Below are 23,576 nucleotides of genomic sequence, written 5' to 3'. Positions count from 1 at the left end.
CCTGGTTGCTTCTCCCGTCATGCGCTGCTGCTCACAGTCTGGCGCCTCAGCAGCCAGAGACTTTGATAGTGTGTGTGTGTGTGTGTGTGTGTGTGTGTGTGTGTGTTTTATCTATTTGCAATGAAGGCCTTGTTGGCCAAAAGCTTACTTTCTGACAGTCCTTTTGTTGTACGTATCTGCGACTCATCATCTCCGCTATATGCTGAGTAGCAACTATTCTTTTCATAATATTGTCATAGTCCATCCTGGATTTTCCATTCAAATTCTTGTCAGGTCTTCAGCCAGATCAATCTGTCGTCTGCACACATTATTTCCACAGATAGCTTGTCGCCATCATCAGGAGAGAAAAACTAAGTTACTCTTGCCGATAACTGACTCAGACCATGAGTGACAGAACGTTTATATGCAGCGAATATACAAAAGCGCATACACTGAGGTAATGTGCAAGCACTCGAATGTTGCTGCTGCCCCTGGTGCAAGAAGAGTTGCAGTGCCTCCAATAGTGAATACTTTCAAAAAATGATATATTGTTAAAAGTTAATACTTGTAGCTGGCCAATTCAAATTCCATTGTTTCTTCATATCTGATAAAATAGGATTCTAAGCTTTACTTAGTGGGTATCAATTATCATGGTTAATGATATTATCTGTTAGTCTTGATTTTGATAAATTCTTTTAAAACACGATCCCAGAAATGCAAGGCATTTGCAACCATTTGTCTGTCGTTGTATGGCATCCTACAACCCTCTGTAAGACGGTGCTCAGCCGCTACAGATTTGTCAGGTTGTAATAATCACGAATGGTGGTGATTGTGGTACATTCTCAGCATCCGAAATAGCATATATACTCTTTTGACCAGAGTTGGTAGGACTCCTGTATGCTGAAATGGTGGATGACAGCTGGTAGCATGTAAATATTTATCAGTGTGTGTCAGTTTCCTATTAACTCTGTATCCAAGAATTTCATCATCTTTTTTTTGTAAACCAGTACATCCAAAAAGGGTAACTTTCCCTCCTTTTCAATCTCCATCGTGAATCTGATGTTAGGATGTATACAATTAAAATGGTCCAATAACTGTTACAATGAATCTATGCCATGTGGCCAAACAAAAAAACATATCATCAACATACCTCGGAAAATAAATAGGCTTCAAGGCCATATTCTCAAAGTCCTCCATAAAAAGGTTAGTTACTATGGGGGATAAAGGACTCACCATAGCCACACCATCAGTCCGTTCAAAATATTAGTCGTTGAATAAAAAATAAATGTACATCAGTACGTGACACCAGGATCTCAACATTTCTGTATAGTTTTTCATTAAAATCAATGATTCTTCAAGAGGAGCCCGAGTAAAATGAGACACCACATCAAAGCTGGCAAGTAAATCAGAGGAACCAAGACAAAGCAGCTCTAAATGGAGAATAAAATCCATGGAATTGGAAATGTGGTGTTCACATTTACCCATGTGAAGGCTGAAGGTAGATGCTAAATGTTTTCCCAAGTTGTAAATCGGTGCACCCAAATTACTAACAATTGGGCGCGACAGGACCCCACCTTTATGTACCTTCGGCAATCCGTATAATCTGCTGTAGGTGGAATGGCCACACCAGGATTAAGTTTTTTAATAGTGACCTCAGATAATGTGCTTTTCTTCAGAAGTGAAGTGATTGTCCATTTTATGTGATCTGTATATAAAACGATGGGTCCTTAAGAAAGTCGTACATCTTATTCACATAATTGGCCTTGGAGATTAAAACTTGGCAAAATGTTTAGTGTCTGTCCTCAGCCTCATGTGTGTAAATGTGGACATCATATTTCGAATTCCATGGATTTTATTTAGCGCTTAAAATCACTTCGTCTCGGTCCGACTGATTTACTTGTCACTTTTGATGTGGTGTCTCTTTTCACTCGGGTTCCGCTTGAAGAGTCATTGATTTTAAGTAATAAAAAACTAGATTTGGAAATGATGAAGCTCTGCTGCCACATATTGATGTACACCTATCTTTTATTCAATGACAAATATTTTGAACAGACTGATGGTGTGGGTATGGGGAGTCCTTTATCCCCCATAGTCTCTAATCTTTTTATGGAGGACTTTGAGGATATGGCCCTGAAACATCTTTTTTGAAGCCTACTTGTTTTTTGAGGTTTGTTGACAATATGTTTCTTGTTTGGCCCCATGGAATAGATTCTTTGTACCGATTATTGAACCATTTTATTTGTATTCATCCAAACATCAGGTTCATGCTGGAGATTGAAAAGAAGGGGAAGTTACCCTCTTTGGATGTACTGGTTTATAAAAAAGATGACAGAACTCTTGGATACAGAGTTAATAGGAAACCGACACATACTGATAGGTATTTACATGCTACCAGCTGTCATCCACCATTTCAACGTACTAGAGTCCTACAGATCTTGGTCAAAAGAGCATATGCTATCTCGGATGCTGAGAATGTACCACAAGAGCTGCAACATCGTAAGGATGTGCTTAATCTTAATGGCTATACGGGCAGAGAGATTTGACATGTATTTGAGTTTGGACCACTACCTAAACCAGATGAAGACATTTTTAGTTCTGTGGCTTTCCTTCTGTATGCTGGGAATGTGTCTGCCAAGGCAGTAAGGGTTTTGAAGAGATGCGAAATCAGATGTATTGCATCTGCCAGCTAAGATTAGAATTGCATCTGCCAGCTAAGATTAGAGCACTTCTTGGCTCTGTTAAGAATGATTTAGGTGTGAGGAAGCCTGGTGTTTACAAAATACCATGTGAGTGCAGTAAAATTATACTGGCCATACTATTCCTACCATCAATGACAGATGTGCTGATCAGACAAGCTGTTCCAAATGCCTCTCACTATTGGGATTGTGTTTTAAAAGAATCTGTCGAAATCAGACAGCAGATAGTATTGTTAACCGTGATGATGGATACCCACAAATTAAAACTTGGAATCCTGTTTCATATGCTATGAAGAAACAATTTGCATCTGCATGGCCGGCTATGGGTTTTAATTTTTAACAATATATCATTTTACGTAAGTATTCACTATTGGAGGCGCAGCAACTCTTCTTGCGCCAGGGGACAGGGCCAACGATTGAGCACTTGTGTATTACCTCAGCGCTTGCGCTTTTGTATTTTCTCTGGGTATAAAGGTTCTGTTGTTCACGTTTTGAAACAGTTATTGATGAGAGCAGCTTAGCTTTTCTCAGCTGATGATGATGGCCATGTGACCATGGAAATATTGAGTGTGGATGACAGTTTGATCCAGCTGAAGATCCGACAAGAGTTTGGTCTGTCAATATGTCAGGAAAGTCTACAGAGTCATATGGATTTTCCATTGTTTTAGTGTATAGTTGCACTTTTGTTCATTTTGCTTACTGGCTGTTGGTTGGTTTTGATACACAATACCATCCTCAGTCCATCCCCTGGCACATATTTGTCCCACTTACTTCCCAAGTGCGTTTGTGTGACAAAAACTTTTTGGCACACCACTTTAAGAACCAGGCTTGATGACTGCATGCCAGTGGATGGCCTGAAGACATTTGACAAGCAGTGCTGTGCTGGGGCAGCAACAGGTGTGGCTGTAGCTTCCTAGTGGGCACATGTGCACAGGCGCACTCTGATGTACATTGTAATATGTATCTGGCGATAACTACTCCCACCCAGGCAGCACTCGAATTTCACCACAGTGCCAACGTATTGTCGCAGAAAAAGCTGAGTAGCTCCGTGGTGTATTGGTTATGATACTAAACTGTTGCATGGAGGGTCATGAGTTCAAAACTCACCTGGACTGTACAATTCTAATTTCTATATTCAGTTCGAGTACATTCTAGAAGTATCCACAAATGTCAAGAATCATTGTACTGAAATGTTCTGTAGCTGTATGTGTTCTGACCGGAGGCAGTTCACTCAGCGCTCTTGTATGTGCAAGTGCTGAATAAACCTTCATTAAGTGAAGTTAGTGTTCATCATTTATCTAATTACACCTTCTTCTACATGACAATATATTAACCAGGAGCCTGTTATCACAGTTCAGCTGAACATGGTAATGTCTGACTGTGTAGAAATCATGTGTTGTTCCCCGAGAGCTAACAGACTGCCCTCGGCACCATTTCCGTATAGCGACCTGTAAACCCAATTCTGTCCTCCAGACAAAATGTCCACCTCTGTTCATTGCCTGTCTGTTACTCTTCACTCCCCTGATCACGTGTCAAAGAGGTCACCTGGCCCTGCGATCTCTTCGACATGGCTGCAGTCAGCTTCAATAATTCCAACCATCAGCACTCTGTATACAAAAAGCTGTGCTTATGTTGGGTTGGGTGATTAGAATGTGAATTTATGATGATGCCTGTGGATGTCAGTTTTCTATAATACAAATGAAAGTTTGTCAACTTTTGAAATAGTCAAATCAAAATAACTATCTTGTGTTCCATTTCAGATTTACCATAAATCGTATTTTAGCATGGAGTCTATATACCCTATCCTGTTTGCCAGGTGTTCCACCTACAGCGGCAGCCGGGCATCCCAAAGAGTCTGTCGCTGCCTGCCAGCCTGTCGGTGCTGATGGCACTAGAGCGTGTGCTGAGGCTGCCTGCAGTGGCCAGCAAGCGATACCTCACCAACAAGGTGGACCGTTGTGTCACAGGACTGATCGCACGCCAGCAGTGCGTCGGCCCGCTGCACACGCCAGCCGCTGATGTTGCTGTCACCGCCCTTTCTATCTTCGGAGTGGTAAGGAAGCTCTGCCAATGTATCCGATGAGAGGTAATTGGCTACGGCTGTGGTTCCCAAACTACTTTTGTTCCCTGTTGCGTCAGTACGTCGAGGTATTACCGTGGCCCTCAGAGTTGAAGTGAACAGTTGAGTCTGTTCAGTTAGTTTAATGCAGATAAATCTCCTACAAGTGACAGCTTCAAAAGCAGGTCTATGTAGCATATAGACAGTTGTGAAGGAGGGCTGAAAACCCAGAAACATCAATAACGTGGATGAGAGAAGGTAAAGCAGCACGAGGAAAATGGAAATAACGGTGAAAGAAATAGGAGAAAGCAAAAAATTCAGAGCAAAAGTAACAAGTGTCGGTGGCCAGCAGGAGAAAACAAAGAAAAAGACAGGCACAATATGGACAAAAGAGAGAAGAGAACAGCACAGGGAAGGGATCTGGAAAGAAAGGAAGGAGAAAGGAAATGGGGCATAACTTACTTCTTGTGGTCCTCAGTAGGCCAGACAAATAAAAAAATTAAATGTGTGTTTTAAATTCATAAATAATCTATTGAATTTAATAATTAATGGGCTGGAAGAGTTTTGCATACTCTCTAAAACTTCTCAAATCCCAGAATCAAACTGGGTGCAGCTATCTACATTTCTAGCTTATGTTAATTTTTCCATGTTTGGAACTGTGATAATTTTGCTATTCATTATTGCTGCAGAATGTGTCACAACGTTGGAGTACTTTTGCAGTGTCTTGCAGCATAGCCTTGGCAAACAGTTTGGGAACCACTGGCTTAAGGCGTCAACAGTAGTTTCATAGTGGTAGAAAGTAATTTTTTTGTTTAGTGTTTATATAAATAATGTTTTGTTTACTTCATTAGTTGCCCATCTAAGCTTACAACAATTCTTACAGTTGTGTGCAGTTCAATAATTATGATATGCATTTTTATAATAACAAAGTAGAAAAAGATAAATTGCTGCTTACCATAAAGAAGACACGTTAAGTTGCAAACAGGCACAATACCAATACATTTACAGAAAGCTTTCTACCACAGCTTTCATCAGCAAAAGAGAAACACATGCCATTTATAAACACAAGCAAGCATGCCTCAGGCACACCTGACTGGCAGCTCGGACAAACTTAAAGTGTCTTCGTTATGGTAGGTAGCAATCTGTCTTTTCCTGCATTGTTGATATTCCTACCTGGAGTTTCCATTGTCTGCATTTTTATAATATTCAGTTATGTGGGTTTGTTGGCTTTCAGTCTCTCCTTCCCATTCTGTTGAATAAGTATCTCCTGACCCAGATTTTGGGTGACTTTTCCAAACTCTCCATTTCCTAAACCTCATCAGTCATTTTTCATCATCTCTTTTCCTTCCCCTTCAACCGCTCTGCCAGAAGAAGGAGCCATTGGCTCCAAAAGCTTGCAGCTTTCCTTAACATAGTTACCGTATTTACTCGAATCTAAGCCGCACTCGAATCTAAGCTGCACCTGAAAAATGAGACTCGAAATCAAGGAAAAAAATTTTTCCCGAATCTAAGCCGCACCTGAAATTTGAGACTCGAAATTCAAGGGAAGAGAAAAGTTTTAGGTCGCACCTCCAAATCGAAACAAAGTTCGCCTAGTTGTAATATGAGACACAATTTAGGTCGAATGAATGACGATACAGCTGCAGTAGTTTGGTTCGAGTCGTAAGCTTAGCAGTTACGGTTTACCAGTTAGCCATTGCTACTCGTCACGCGCTCCGTCTGTATTTATACGGATATCCTTCCTTTTTCACGTGCTTCGTCTGGTATGAACTGATTGCTTATTTTTCTTTGATCTGATAAGTGCCGTTCTCTTTGTTATAGGTGTTTACGTCACTCTAAGCTGAAAATGCATTACTGTACTGTGTCATGCATTGTTTGTCGCATTCTGATAGTGCGTGTTTACGGCCTGTCGCCGCTCGCGGCGTGGCTTGCTTTTGTGCGCGCTACTGCCGCTTACAAATAAAAATAGAGAGGAGTCGTCTCATTAGCGAAACATTTGTTGTTACTTACACTACTTCTTTCTTTGATAATGATCAACAAGAACCAAATAATAGACTGCGTATGATAGATGATGTTCTGAACGAAATTTTAGCGAAAATTTTTCTCCATTTGAAAATCTTTGCAGGCGCCTCTTTAGTTCATTACATTCTGCACAGAAATTAGAGTCATCTTAGATTTAAAAATCTAGTCAGTTGCCGTGCTTCATTTCTGACTGTATCACTATCAGGCATAAGAATAATATGAATATAAACATGACATGATATGTATATTCTTCCGCGTTTGCTGTTGTCTCACTCTAGTTTCGTAGTTTATTAGGCAGACAGGATTTAAATGAGATAGTAGCAAACACGAAACAATACATGGCAAAATGTTTATATTCGTATTAATCTTATGGCGAAGAGAATACTACATGTGATTCACAATTCATAAAAGCTCCTATTAGCAACCATCTCTTCTCACAGGTAGGAAAAAATTCAGAACGTACAGTTGGCCACATTGACAAACATCCCAAACAGTCTTGCCTGTCGAATTTTCGTAGTACATTGAAATGCTGCTACATTCGAAGATCAACAATACAGAATTTGTATTTACTTCGTTGGATAATGTACCAAAACACAGTGGTTGAAACTCTGGGCGGAGGGAAAAGGCTCGTCTCCCACCTTTTTTTTTAAATTTATTTACTGACGCAGAGATTTTGGTGCCAGTATTTATCTTTGTGCCTACAAAGCATGCCTGTGTGGCGCTACATATATTCGACGGCGGAAGTTAGTTGTGGCGGCACCCACCAACATTTTTCAGAACTCCCGCTTGCTTTGCACTCGATTCTAAGCAGCAGGCGGTTTTTTTTATTACAAAAACCGGAAAAAAAGTGCGGCTTAGATTCGAGTAAATACGGTATATGTTTGTGTTCTCCTGTCCCTGCTTGGTGAGCAAATTTTTTGTCTATCAAGTTTGATTATATACTGTATGTGTGATTTATATAGACGTTAGCGCAGTTTTATCCATCTTTTTATTTCTATTTGCTTCTGCTTTAGTTGTCTTTATTTATTTTCTGTCATTGAATCCTTCATGTTACTCATAAATTTGAGAATAAAGGCTTTTATTTTATGGAAATTGGTCATAAATAATTTAATGTTAGCACTCTTGACTCTCCCTCTGTCTTTTCAGGAAGGCGTGGCTACAGCAATTGGTGAACAACCGATTAAAGGACTTGTCAACGCAGCAGCTGGAGCAAGGATGACAGTTGCAGAATGCCTAACAAATCTTGTTTTTGCAAGAATATCTGACATACAGGTAAAACATCACTGTGCTTGACTAGTGTTGCTATTTATCTGTATTTTATAGGTGATGCCATACCTGTAGGGGTGGTGGGAAGACATTGGCACCAACCACACCATGACATTTAACTGCACTTGAGCAAACAAATTTTTTACATTCGCTCGTCACCATAGAAAGTCGGTCTGGAAAATCTGCCTTCATTCTATGAAAATATTTTTTCTGAAGGAAAACTATCAATGTATTTGAGGAAAGAGACATGTCTAGCCTATAGTGCAACAGATGAGTAGTTTAGCTGTGTATGAACAATGATGAAAAGGCTAGATTGTTACTCACTATAAAGATAACGTGTCTAATTGCAGACAAGCACAACAAAAAGACTATTACACACTGTGCTTTCAGCCAAAACCTTTGTCAGAGAAGAAAAGAAAATACACTCACATTCTCATAAGCCAGCATATCTCGCACTAATGATTGCTACCTCTGGCCACTTTAGCCAGACTTCAATTGTTGGGTTAAATGAAAGCAGCCATCTGGAGTGGGGCAGGGAATGAGGAGGGATAGCAGCGTGCCAGTGGCGGGGATTTGGGGGGGGGGGGGGGGGGGGGGGGGAGGGACACTGTTTGGTGGAGCATGCAGGGACTAAAATACAGAAAGATAAGGCTGTTAAGTGAAGTGTGGGGAGGCTGTGGGATAGGAGGGGGGAGGGAACGAAAAAGGAGAGGAGCATAGAGGGGAAAAGACTTGAGGGTGTATTGACAGAGAGTGGCACGTGATGAGGGTTAGGGGATGTGAATCGGGAGGAGAGAGGGTGTGGGAACAGTGGGTTGTTGCTGGGATAATTTTGAGAATGGGGAATGTGTTGTAAGGATAACTCCCACCTGTGCATTCCAGAAAAACTGGTGGTGGAGGGGAAAATGCAGATGGTGTGGGTTGTAAAGCAGCTATTGAAATCAAGCATGTTATGTTCAGTGTTATGCTTTGCTGCATGGTGGTCCAGTTGGCTCTTGGCTGCCGTTTGGTGGTGGCTGTTCATCCTGGTGGACAGCTGGTTGATAGTCATACCAATATAAAAAGCTGTGACATGACTGCAGCAGAGCTGGTATATGACATGGAAGTGCTCGGTGGGTGGATTGGGCAGGTCTTATATCAGGGCCCCACACAAGGAGATGATCCCTTTGGCAAGGGGTTGTGATTGGGAGCAGCATAGGGGTGAATGAGAATGTTGTGGAGGTTTGGTGGGTGACAGAACACCACTTTAGGAGGGTTGGGGGAGTACCTTGGATAGGATGTCCCTCTTTTCAGGGCATGATAATAGATAAACAAAGCCTTTCATATTTGTTGATATTCCAGCCTGGACACCCATAGTTGGATGTAGCTGTGTATGAAGCATACAGTAAATAAGTCATATAACATTTTATACTGTACTATTCATGGTGATTCGGTGATGATGATACAGTCTTCCAGGGATGACGGAGAAGAACAAATTATCAATTTGAGGAAAAGGACCCCAGTCAGGAAATGACAGAGTGGAAAGTTATAAGTGAAAATTGTTCTGATACCTCTGACTGTGGAATACATGTGCCAGTACTTTTGTTGCTAAGATTATAGGAAGGAACTTCCAGAGCCGGTAGTATGGACCAAAGTAAGAAAAAAAGTATAGTACACGTGGACGCCGCAATGCATACCATAAAGACTAGGAACACTTGTGTAACACATCTCTTCCACTGAACAAGTGCCCATAGTTCTTAAGGTATGCGTTTTAGAGCCCATACTTACTGGACATTTTTTTCTTGTTTTGCTCTAGACCACTATCTCTTGAGATTTGCCTATCCTACAATCTTAGCAACAATAATACTGGTACACATATACCACTGTCAGAGATATCAGATCAATATTTTCTTTTAACCTTTGACTTTGTCATTTCCAGACCAGAGACCCATACTTCAAATTGATACATTTACCCTTCTCCATTTTTACCTTAAAATTTGTAACACCATCACAGAATTATCCTGTATAATGCTCCTTTGGGTTTCACATTGGCTGTAATTTGTACACAATCAGAAATTAGTTTGACTGATGTCTAACAAATGGAAGCTGCCACAAGAGGTTATTTGGGCATACTCTTGAGAATGTGTCTGCGGTATTGAAAGTACCTCTTCTACATTGATGCTGGTCCGCCTGCAGAGAAGGCTTGGTTACAACCTGCTGGGTCACATGGCTACAAGTGGCAGCATTGGCACCTGTCCATCTTCTCGAGTGCTGCCTGAAACTGACGCTTCTACTGGAAGAAATCCTTCAGTTGCAGAAGGGGAAAACTCTGTTACCTGTCAGTAGTTCAAAACTACGGAAGTTTATGGCATCCCTTAGGAAAATGGCAACAAGGAATGGGAAGAGACCTTAGAGCACTCAGTGTGTAGGCCCCGGAGACTTACTCAGCATGTCAAAGAGACTGCTCTGATAGCTGTTGTAGGAACAAGGTGCGACCAACTGAAGAATATTGCTGTTCTAGAACAATGTCTATTGGCTGGTTTCTGACTCATATTGGGTTGCTTCTAAGAACTGCCAGGGAAGGTGCTTCACTGGCAGTTTCTCGATACAGCTCACTGTTTGTGACGTTAGTGCTAGATGTTACTGTGAAGCTCCAATTTTGAGTGAGTAGCAGCCCTCAACTGCCGACTCAGTGGCAGTCTAGCCTGCAAGTTCACAGACCAGTGCCTCAGGGTTGGGAGTTAGTGTCCGCCTAAACAGATAAGGGCTGTACTTCCCAACTGAGGTGAGAGGTCGTGTGTAGGTTTATATGACAGTTGTTTAGGCTGAACGACTTGCAATCCATTTGCAATTAACATCCCATATAAGTTGCTCAAAAATGAATTTGTATGACTTGAATATCTGTGAGCTTCGGTCCATGGTGAGCAGGAAATGAAAGAACAGGCCTTATGAAACTAAATAATATAACTTAAATGTGAAATGAAAGCATATGATAACAAAATAAAGGTCATCTATTTGAAAGTATACATCTTTGAAATCAAAATTTGCTTACGAATATCATCAACTACTGTGTTGCTCCACCCCATGCTTTGTAACGTGCCTGGAATCCTCTACTGCGGTTGCCCACCTAAGGTCATCCAGTCTGTGTAGGAAGTTCCTGCAACAATATATTGTGAGTTGAACTGGTCCCAGGCAGATCAGTGAAGTTCTCATCATTTGATATTGGAGGTCATTCCATTTGGTCGATTACTGCCTGTTCGAGGAATGTGTTCACGAGGTGGGTGCAGTGTGCTTGCTCAGTAAAGGAATGCATTAAAGAGCACAAGTGCCACAAATGTTTAAAACAAAGTGTGAAGCCTGCTGTAAGGGAACACCAGGCAGACCCTTTTCAAATACCAATTTTAATAACATACAAATGCTAGCTAAAGAATGTAAAATATGTAGGAGGAAAGTGAAGGAAGCATTCGAGATCTTCAAAATGAATTAAACTCTTTTTCTTTAAACTCTGAGATCACAGCTACAGGCTTCTGCCTCCTTAGCTTCCTGACATCGAGAAAGTAACTACGCAGCCGAGGCATGCGAGGGATACAAACAATTATCATCAAGCTGTAATGAAGACAAGATTTTTCACCCCCCCCCCCCCCCTCACACACACACACACACACACACACACACACACACACACACGCACGCACACACCAAGATTTCGGTCCTCCTCAGTAATGATGACCCACCAGTGAGAGATGAGGAATTTTACCCATGATGCCTGTTCTTTGGAAAAGTGTGGAGAAAATTCATTTATTTGAGACAGGGTAATAGTTTTTGACATTGCTCAGCCACCCAGAGGGACCATGAAACTCCTGAGGAAGATCCTGGTGGAGGGGTCAAAACATAAGAGTTCAGTGTAGAAGCTGAAAGGGAAAATGACATGGAACTAACACCCAGAATTACAATAGCCATAGAAGCTTGCAGACTTATATAAATCCTCAACAACTTTAGTTAAGTATGAGCATTGGAATTAGTAATGCACTAATAGTTGAGATAGTGACTTGTTTTCAGCACATAACAAGAGGAAACAATGGTAATGTTTTGGGAAATGTGTTCCTGAAGGGCTAACTAGCATGTACACATGCGAGAACGTGGGTGATCATCCTACCCCCCCAAACACACACACACACACACACACACACACACACACAGTATTCCGGATGATCTCAGGACTAGCACACACCACCAACATATACAGTATTCCAGCTGATCTTACCACTATTATGATACCCCTACTTTTGTATTACATTCTATGTGTGTTCCTATTTGCCTGTACTGAGTCAATATCCTCCAATAATAAAGGAGATGTTTAGCCAAACAGGATGAAAGGAGGTTAGCATTTTCCATCACACAGCTTGGTCATACAGTTTTCCATTGACTTGCATCATAGTCTAAAAGTATATTGTAGAATGACTGATACATTTACTTTTTGCTAACACTAACATTTTTCTCAGTACAGTAGTACAGAGATGAGCCTTTTGTATAGAAATAGGAAAAGGAATAAGGTCTGTTTTATGTATGTCGTCCAGTTCTTTGTGTCCACGTTAAATGAGTTATGCCATAAAGTCATTGAAGGCTCCAACAATTTGAAAAGAAACCCTAATGAGGGCAGTTTAATGTCATTTCTCCCTCAGTGTGTGTGTGTGCCAGGACGTGAAGTGCAGTGGGAACTGGATGTGGGCCGCGAAGCTGCCCGGAGAGGGTGCAGCACTGCACGACGCGTGTGTTGCCATGTGCCGTGTGATGGCGGAGCTCGGCGTTGCCGTCGATGGCGGCAAAGACTCCCTTAGCATGGCCGCCAGGGTCTCCGGCTCCACTGTCAAGGCACCAGGTGCGTGAGTTCAGCCTTTTATTATGTGAATATTAACTTCTAAAATATTTTAATTAATTCATTATCTGTGGATGTCAGTACATCAGTGTATCTGTAAAATCGCAAATGTTTGGTTAGAGACTTGTGTAGAAGTAATACGTGCCTCCTATTTTATCACCAGTGGTTCTTAAATACTCTCTGGTCATGGATCCTCAACGCACAGTTAACATCAAATTTCCTACTTGCCCCACCCTCCATCCCCAGTTGTGCATCATTGCGTCTTTGTCATCTGGTAGCCTCAGAGAAGAGTCTTATGCACCAAGAGTGTCAGACTTCTGAATAAATCCACTAAACGTATGTAAATCCCTACTTTGCCTTTTATGTAACTTGTAAGTAGCCACAACTCTTGCCTTTTGGGTAAATATTAGCTCTCACTTTAAATTATCTTCCAAAGATAATACTGAAACTGCATTTTGACCATTATATCACACTCATCTGAAGACTGCACTAAATATTTAGGGGGCAGGAAGAAGTTAATGGTGTCACAGTTGTCTGTAAAATCACTATCCCTTAACTGTTTTGGGATTCATCACCATGTTCAGTTAAAATAATCGTCACCTTGGTTTTTCTAGCTTTGTATTTTTATCCTGTATTTTAATTAATGCTATAATGTATGAACTGTGAAGTGATAAAAGCAGTGTCTTTAATGCAGTTTATTATAAAGTGCACTCAAAATGGAAAATCAGCTAAATGGTGTTTTGGAGGCAGTAAGACTGGTGATCTTGTACAAATAAACAGAACAATGAAGAAAGGATTACCATTGCATTTTACAGTACCAAGCAAGGTTATGTGGAAGATGTTTGATTGGCAAGGGATTCATCCTACAGCAAGATAACGACCTTAAACACACTTCAAAACTGTGTAAAACATAATTGGCAAATTTAGAAAGAAAGAAGGAACTGAAAAATATGATCTGGCCACTCCAATCCCCTGACTGTAATCCTATTGAACTGCTTAGGGATCACTTGGATAGAGCAGTTAAATCAAAGCCTACTACCAACGTTTATGACCTCTGGACCAGACTACAAGAGGAATGGCAGCACATCACCGAGGAAACCCTGATGGATGAAGCTGATGGAAAGAGTGCCTCAGATATGCAGAGAAGGGATTAAAGCCAAAGGAGGCTACTTTGAGGAGAGTAAAATTTAACTGCATGTATTTATTTTCAATAAAAGATTATTCCAAATCTGACTTATGAGTATTTCTAACATTTCTGGTTCCAATTTGCATTTTTGTCCCTCAAAATCACCAATGTTCAAAAACTTTTGAGCGATAGTGTACACACTAATGGTGTATTCCTTGGAGTTTAGGCAGAGTATTGTTTGCATCTTATCCACAGTATTTCAATGAACAACGTAGTCATCACCTTCAGCTGCTGTAAGTGCATAAAAGGGGAACAACAACTCAGTTGAACACTAAGAAGTACACTATTAATCGATCTTGCCGAGAAAACCTGGGAGAAAAAAAGTTAAGCGCATATAAGAAATGATCTGATGTATGTGCAGTTTTGTAGTTGTAAGTGACATGACTAGATATCTAAATAAGTTGCAGGGAGCTGTGACACTTAAAATAACAACCACAGGTCATTAGTGCCATCACCGCATGACCACATTATGATGAGTGACAAGTTATATAATGGACGTTCATGAAGACTACATAGAATGGCAGTTTCTCACATGAGAGAATGATGCTAGAGTTGGATCTGCATGTGGTCAGTTGGTCGAACAGTGTGATATCCAGGCGCGAGGGGTGTTCAGCTGTGGCTGTGGGATAGTGTTGGACTGAATGAAAACATGAAGGAAATCACATGCATCGGCAAGGTTCTGGTTGACCTAGTCTGATCACTCCGAGGGAGGAATGCTTTACTGCAGAGGCAGCTTATTGTTGGCCCTTCAGATATGCACCTGCAATCCGGGCAAAAGTGATGAAGTCATAACAACACCACACATCATAACTCAGCGTCAGTAAGAGACAAGCAAAAGCTATAGAACATTTGTCCCATCAGTAGGCTGCTGTTGACAATACCACGCTGATGACTGCTGATGAGTAACAGTGCACCACTTTCAGCATTGACTGTCGACTTTGCAATTCACTGGTCTGTGAGATTGGCAGCACTGAGGGAAGAAGACGTGTTCTGACAGTGTTTTGGAGAGACACACTGCTGTTACATTTTAGGGCACTAGTGTGCGTGGCTTCAAGTTACCTCTGGTAGTGATTCAGGGAAGTCTTAAAGCACAGTGGTGTGTGACAATATAACAAAAAGAATAGTTGCTACTTACCATAAAGCAGAGCTGCTGAGTTGCAGAAAGGCACAGCAATAAGACTGTGAGAAAGTTGGCTTTCTGACAGTCTTTTTGTTGTGTCTTTCTGTGACTCAGCATCTTTGCTATATGGTGAGTAGCAGCTATCCTTTGTATTATATTTTCACAGTGGCATGTCACATATGTTCTCCGATGTTGCCTCTCAAAAGACAACACCCTGACACCAGCTTTTGACAGCACCAACTTCATCCTGATTCAGCCTGTGTCTCAGTGTACTGTCAGCATGATGTAGAGAAACTCCCTCAGCCAGCCGGAGCCACTGGTCTGTCTCCAATGGAACTTGTGTGAGACCCGCTCAGATGTCAGCCTCGTCCAATTCTCGAGATTCAGGGATCAGTTTACCTCAAGAGAGGAAACATTGACTGTACAGCATGATCAGTACCATTTCCAACTGATTAGTGCATCGTTCCAGGGATGACGGGGTGCAACACGATACTGACAGGGAACAACCAGTGTGCCTGTGCTGCCAATTTTGTTTCTCTGTGGATCTGATTTTGTTATCACTGAAATGAAAACCACAAAACCCTTTAGCATTTGAAATATCATTTCACTTCCTTGGCTTTTTATGGGTGCTTACATTTTTTTGGTCAAGTGAGTGCAAGCGCCCCCCCCCCCCCCCCCCTCCCACACACACACACACACATATACATACATATATCTAAAAACAAAGATGATGTGACTTACCAAATGCAAGTGCTGGCAGGTCGACAGACACACAAACATACACACAAAATTCAAGCTTTCGCAACAAACTGTTGCCTCATCAGGAAAGAGGGAAGGAGAGGGAAAGACGAAAGGATGTGGGTTTTAAGGGAGAGGGTAAGGAGTGATTCCAATCCCGGGAGCGGAAAGACTTACCTTAGGGGGAAAAAAGGACGGGTATACACTCGCACACACACACACATATCCATCCACACATATACAGACACAAGCAGACAGTTTGTTGCGAAAGCTTGAATTTTGTGTGTATGTTTGTGTGTCTGTCGACCTGCCAGCACTTTCATTTGGTAAGTCACATCATCTTTGTTTTTAGATATATATTTCCTACGTGGAATGTTTCCCTCTATTATATACATACATACATACATACACTGATGGACCGTCACATTGTCGTCATCTGACTGCAGTGCAGAGGGGCCATAGGATCAGCAAACCCCTCTGCAGCCCGTTGTCGGTTTCACAGACCCTGGAGCCAAGTAGCTGCTCAGTTGGCCCCATGATGCTGCATGCACCCTTCCACTGAGGAATAGCCCCTGGCAATGCTGCAGCAGTAATATCTTTACACCATTGTATAGGAAATGCATACCACGTCTGCAACATTTTTTCCTTTGTTATACTGGGTTATTGTGTTCCTCTCACTCACCCCCTGACTCCCATTGTATCCACACTTTTTTCTTCCTTGTACTTATTCACTTCTGTTCATTTTGTAGGCACTCTGGTAGTCTCGGCATATGCGCCGTGTCCGGACGTGAGGCAAGTTGTGACTCCCGACCTGAAGAGCCCATCTGTGGGTCGTTCGGGACTGCTGTTCCACGTCGATCTGTCGGGCGGGTGCAATCGCCTAGGAGGTTCAGCACTTGCACAGTGCTTCAGGCAGCTGGGCGACAGCTGCCCTGACCTTGAACAACCTTCTCTGTTGAAAAAAGCTTTTGGAGTCACACAGAAGCTCATAAAAGGTAAGTTTTGTAAGTGTGGTTGGAATATCGTGAAAATTTTTGTACAACATGTTGTAGAAACTTCCATGATGTAAAGAGAAAGACTTTTTACAATGTTTGTTAGCAGGTGCTAGGGGGTGTATAAAATCATAAAATGAAAAGAAGAATTCACATAAGAAACCATAAAATTACAAGGAGCCAGAACAGTTGGTCAGTGATTGCCTCCGGGAGGCTGAATTATGAGTACTGCTGATAGACGCATTGAAAAATAAAGAAACTATTTTCAGTCTTTGGAACTAGTAGATCCTTCCTCACAGTAGAAGGACAGACAGGTTGATGAAAGTTGGAAAAGACAGTTTGCTCAGACCCTAGGATCTGCTTCCCACATTCTCACAGCGGGCTGCTCCTGTTTAATCTTCCCTAGCCGACCCTTCTTTCTGCCCCATGGAAGGAACTACTAACTCCAAAAGCTGAGAATACTTTCTTCACTTTTAAATGTGTCTGTTAGTAGTAATTAAAATTCTGTCTTTGAAGGTAAACGTTGGCCAGCCATTTCTGTATCTTTGTAATTAAGTCATATGTGCAGCTTTAAACTTTTCCACAGAATGCAATGGAATTTGCAACAAAACAATATTATTGAACAATATTAGTAAAATACCTATTTGTTAGACATAACTATTGTATGAATTGGCTGATAACATCATGGAAGAAGAAACGGATATTGATTTGTAGAACATACAGGATCTACTGCATTCTTACATAGCGGATTATAATTTTGAAAGACTTTTATCAAGCACAGAAGAAGGATCGATAACATTCCTGCTAATTTCTGAAAGTAGTGGGGGAAGTGGCAATGAAACAGTAATTCAAGCTCTTATTTAAAGTCTATGAGATGGAGATGCGCCGTTAGCCTTGCTATCATCCAACAATCCTGATAATAGCAAAGGTAGATAAAGTTGAGAACTACTACACATTCCACTTAACACCTAATGCAGTCAAGTAACTGACTAGAAAAATATACAGAGGAATAGAAAACACCACTCACAACTTTTGCCTTAGTCCTGTCCCAACTGGCTGGCTGCTATCTACAAGCCAAGAAGAGTAGTGACCTGTGGTTGTGGAACATGTGATCAACATGTTACTAATACCTCAAACCTTTGTTGCCTGCAGACAAATCCAGATGGTCCTGCTACTTGTTTATTCGAGCAGCTCCTCATTTCGCCTCATGAGGCTGAATGGACCCCTCTCCACACCACCCTTCCTCAGAAAAATATTTGAGGAGGTACTCAGAATCAAGCCCTTCTGCACCGAAGGCAGCAACACTAATCATGTGGCTACGGAGAAGTTATGTGTATGAAGAAATGCAAAATAAAATTCTGTTAGATGACCTTTATTTTGGCTTTAAGAAAGATAAGGCCACCAGAGAGGCACTCACACGTGTTAATGCAAGATGTTTGAAATTGTCAGGAAAATAGGTACACACTATGGGTACAAGACAGGTAATTCACAGTATGTATCAGAAGCAAGAGGAAGCAATAAGAGTGGTAAACCAAGAGAGAAGTGCTTGTATTAAAAGGTGTATAAGGCACAAATGCAGTCTTTCTGCCATACTGTTCAACTTGTATATTGTAAAAGTGATGAAGCAAATAAAAGGAAGGTTCAGAAGTTGAATGAAAATTAATAGTAAAATGGTATCAGCTATAAAATTCACTGATGACATTGTTTTGCTTTGTGAAAATGTGGAAGAATTGCAGGACCTGTTGAGTGGAATGGATGGTCGACTGAGAGCTAATCAAAAGAGGTGGAAGTATTACAGACCAGAAGAAATGAGAGGTTTGAGAACTTTAACTGAAAGTTGGGGATTACATAGTAGATGGTAGACAAAGTAAAGGAATCCTGGACACAAAATAATGAGTGACAGAAACAGCCCCGAGGAGGGCAAAAAAATTGTAGGCGAAGACAGTGTTGGAATATATACAACAAGACAACTGAGACTTCAGCGACCACTGTATGGCATGGCAGTGGGATGTTATGTGTCACAGGAAATGAAGATCTTGACTTGGTTGGTCAAGTTGTGAGGATGGTAAAAACCTCTATAAAAAAAACCTCAATCTCAAGGTGTGCTGCATGCTGATGAGATGCGTTGCTGTTGAACTGAAACAGTTAATAGCGTGCAACTTCTGGGGAACCTGTTGCACCTCTGTTGTATAAAGTTGGCCGCTTGGAGATACCAACACCCAGTCGTACAAGAGGCCTCGTCTGAAGAGTTCTCTGGATTCTAGAGTTGTTAAAAGTTGTTAGGGATTTAGTAACAGGCTGCATCCTACAGGACAGAATGTACTTTTGATAGTTAAGAGATGAGAGGAAACTTTCTCAAGAGTCTCCCCGTTTTACATTCGAAAGGGTTTGGAGGGCATTGCAGCGACATTAAAATATGCCAGGTGGCTATGGAATGGGACACTGTTGCTCAAAATCTCTTATTTCCAGTAAACAATGAACGTGCAGAAAACGAAATGCCTTGGGAAGTATGGCACTGAAACTGAGTTCCACACCATGTTGAAGGGGAACCGGAATGATGAAAATCATGAATTTTTTTGGTTTTTTCACTATAAAATTATTTGGAGTTTTCTGAATAAAACAAATCAAGTTTCACCCTTCTAAGTGAATACTAAGTGTGTTTTTTATCACTGCAAAGTTGACACGCCGCGTAAACGGTTGTAGCGACTTGGTGTGTCACTTCTGACAGCACCACTCGCTGGCTGCAAACAGAGTATCTTTGCGGAATTAGAGAGTGTTTTCTTTTCCAACGTTGTATGGCTTTATCTCTGTGACAAGTGACTGTTCATATCGGTAAACATAAATGCTATACCATGTGTGTTGACTTGTGGAGTTTGCTTTGTGTTGTTCAGCTGTTCAATTTTGTGTATTTGACAAATTTTGCTTGTACCTGTTTTACGTATTTGGTTTGTGGATATCAATGGCCCCGTTTCAGCAATCGAGTGTTTAAGAAAAGGCACAGTGAGTGGAAGAAGAAATCTTTTGTTGTTTTGAAGGGAGATGCTGCTCAGACTGCTTCACCGACTACTTCAAATGAATGTGATAGAACTTCTTCCAGCAAGAAACTTTGTTACAGCAAAGAAACATTTGAAAACTATGAAAGTGACAGTAGTGATGTGAATGAAATAATTAACATTTCCTTGCTCTCTAATACTTTGAGACATAACGTATTATCCGAAGTTTGCAAAGAAAGAGGACTGGAATTGAAAATAAATTCACACATTGCTCTGGCATGTAAAATGGTATTGAAGTTTAACAAATGTGCTGCAGAAGTTTCGTTTTCTAATTCTAACAGTATTCCTCATAGTGGTAATAGTGGAAAGAAGGTGTATGTTATAAATGTTAGGCTAGTGTATGGCTTGTTGCATTGACAAGGGCAGTGCTGCAGGGACAATGTTATGTGGAATTATGAACTTGCCAAAACCACCAACCAAGTTTGGATTTTATAATGAATTGGTGGGATCTTCTGCTGAAGATACTGCTCAAGCAACAGTGAAGAAAGCAGTTGAAGAAGCTGTGACGGATAATGAGAATTGTAGAGATTTAGCTGTTGCTTTAGATGGATCGTGGCAACTAGAGGCCATAAATCTCTAAATGGGATTGTGACAGCTACCAGTGGAGACAGTTGCAAAGTAATTTATGTTGCCATTCTCTCAAAACATTGCAGATGTAAGGGCAATGCCAAGGACGAACATAGTGAAAGTTGTGAAGCAAATTTTCACGGCATGAGCAGAGCGATGGAAGTAGAGGGAGTGAAAGCAACTTTTTCCAGATCATAGGAGTGGTATAATGTACGATACACTAACTATCTAGGAGATGGTGATTCTAAGGAATATAAAGCTGTAGAGGAACTCAAACCTTATGGCAATGAAATTCACATTAAAAAACAGGAGTGCATTGGACATGTGCAGAAGCGCACTGGGGCTTGCTTTTGCAAACTAAAGCAGACGTTAGGATACCAGAAGCTTAGTGATGGTAAGGCCCTTGGAGGAAGAGGAAGATTGACAGATGAAGCAATTGATAGATTGCAGAGGTATTGTGGGTGCAATTAGGCAAAATACAAGAAGCATTTAGCATATGAGGAGAGCAGTATGGGCATTACTTTTTCATACTGCATCAACAAATGAGCACCCACAACATGCACTGTGCCTCACAGGTGATAACACACGGTGTAAGTACCAATCAGGAAAGGAATATGCCCACAAAAATAGTTTGCCAAATGCTGTAATTGATGTAATTAAGCCCATAGTCAGAGATTTATCACAGCCAAGTTTATTGGGAAAGTGTTTACATGGGAAAACACAAAATCCAAATAAAAGTGTAAATAATTTAATTTGGATTAGGATTTCCAGAAGAGTGTTTGTACAGATAAAAACATTGCATTTTGGAGAGTATGATGCAGTGGCAACATACAATGAAGGAAACATTATCAAATGTGATGTGCTGAAACGTTTAGTTTTCCAACTAGTACACAACACCATTTCCACAATGCGCCTAATTGATGAAGAAAGACTGAGAGGTGCAGGAAGAAGAGACAAAAGCCTACAACATTCAGCAAAAGGGAATAAAAGACCAGTGGAAAGAAAACTAACACTGGAAAAAGAAGAGGATGCTGATAATCCATCATATGGGGCAGGAATGCATTAAAAAACTTTGGAAGCCATTTCCTGTAACTTTAAAATTTTCATCTTTGAGGAACATTTTCTCAAAAACTGCTAACAGTATATCAATGAAATTTATACACAATATTGTTTACTTCTTTTCCTTCATGTTTATAGCAAATTGTAAAAAAAGTATTGTATAATTCAAGAGTTATTGAAGAAAAAGTGCAAACTTTTAGAGAGAAAAAATAAGCATCTGTTTAAAAAAATTGTAAAACAAAAACCAATAAATATTTCTTAACATGGCATTATAACTTTGCAGAGAAATGTTCACTGAACATGTAGTCCAAATTTCAGAGCTGTATGTTTAATGGTTTTAGAAAAAATTTTCCTTCTATTTGCTAAAATTAACATGGAGGAGATGTATCATTCCAGCTCCCCTTGAATTAAGGTAAAGGTGTTGTGACATGCAAGGATCTGGTGGACAACCTTTTGCAGTTCCACCTGCTTTGTTTATTTCTTCGTTTGTTGTCCTCGGTGTCGATGTACTGCATTGCTACACTGGCTGAAAAATGGGGTTTGTAATTTGGACACTGACTGCTATAAATATTGTAGCCGATGGAAGCACAGTTGCGTTTCACTGTCTTTTACTTTCACTTTTCACAAACCCCCATATACAGATATATAAGGGACCGATGACCTCTGCAGTTTGGTCCCTTTAATCCTCAAACCAACCAATCAACAGATTTATATGCCCAGTGCACTATTGTTTAACTTTCAATAAGCCTCATTATTAGTTTGCGTGCAAACCTCCACATACTACAACAATAGTTTCCTGTCGTACATCTACGAGCAGTAAAACTTAACCACAAAGTTCACAGTTCTTGAAGAATAATCAGTTACATATGGAGCAGACACTGTCATTGTTTTTACACATGGCCTATTGGTGTAACACTTATTCCACGGTCAAGTTGAAGCATTGTTGTAGCTCTAAGCAACACAGGTTTGTCATCTGAAACTCAGCCATGACTGACTGTCTCATGACCAAAATTCGGGCCCTTATATATCATTGCAATAATAGATACTGAAACTACACATTTTGTGTGTGTGTGTGTGTGTGTGTGTGTGTGTGTGTGTGTGTGTGTGTGTGTGTGTGTTACTAATAATATCAAAAAATGCAAGTACTAGTACAATCTGACTTCTGTAGAAATTCTGTGCAGTAATGTGATCGTTGTAAAGAAGTGTTGTAAAATGATTTCTTTGTTTAATGATTCATGGCTACAGTAGCCACAGAATCACCATATGCACCTCAGTGTATTGAACATATAAATGTTTTGTGACAAATTTGTTATTACCTTTTAAATGAAAATGTGTCTTTAAGATTTTTTGATTTATTCCACATCCATTTCACTTGGGATCTGTGGTAAGTACATTACCACATCTGTTGTTCTTTATAAATATTTACTGTATATTTTTGGCAGTATTATAGAAAGGGTAGGTTGATACTCACCATGCAGAGATGATGATGATGATGATGATGAGTTGCAAACATGCACAACAAAAAGACTGCTATACATGTGAACAATCGGCCACAAGGCCTTCTTCTAAAGTAGGAAACCCACACATTCACTCAAGCATAACTCACACACACATGACTTCTGTCTCTGGCCACTGAGTCCAACCTCAGTGACCAGAGGCAGTGGTCATGTGAAAGTGTGTGTGTTTTCCACTTTAGAAGAAGGCCATGTGGTTGAAAGCTCAAATGTATAGCAGTCTTTTTGTTTTGCCTGTCTGCTACTTAACATATTCTCTGTATGGTGAGTAGCAGTCTATCCTTTCCACAATAATGTTGTTATTCCATCATGGATTTTCTGTTGTATATTTTTGTTTTCTGATATGTTCTACATCCGGTAGGATCTCCTCACGATGGTTCTATTGGAACTGAAAGAACATCTAATCCAATCTTATCACATGACGCAAATTAAAATTTCAGTTCACACCTTCCTCTGTACTCCAAATTGTC

General features: G+C 40.7%; 1 protein-coding gene across 2 annotated transcripts in view; it reads left to right on the top strand.

Moving 5' to 3' along the window:
- LOC124621850 (phosphoribosylformylglycinamidine synthase) overlaps nt 1-23,576 on the top strand; it is a 208,065-nt gene that overhangs the window by 126,731 nt on the left and 57,758 nt on the right. For both annotated transcript variants that reach the window (XM_047147296.1, XM_047147297.1), the window contains 4 exons: nt 4,492-4,728; nt 7,903-8,028; nt 12,700-12,880; nt 16,671-16,916. In XM_047147296.1, coding sequence (XP_047003252.1) covers nt 4,492-4,728; nt 7,903-8,028; nt 12,700-12,880; nt 16,671-16,916 — 790 coding nt within the window. The remainder of the gene's footprint in view (nt 1-4,491; nt 4,729-7,902; nt 8,029-12,699; nt 12,881-16,670; nt 16,917-23,576) is intronic.

The sequence above is a fragment of the Schistocerca americana genome, chromosome 7 (assembly GCF_021461395.2).
Source record: "Schistocerca americana isolate TAMUIC-IGC-003095 chromosome 7, iqSchAmer2.1, whole genome shotgun sequence".
Taxonomy (NCBI): Eukaryota; Metazoa; Arthropoda; class Insecta; order Orthoptera; family Acrididae; genus Schistocerca; species Schistocerca americana.
This window is presented reverse-complemented; position numbering and strand designations above follow the sequence as displayed.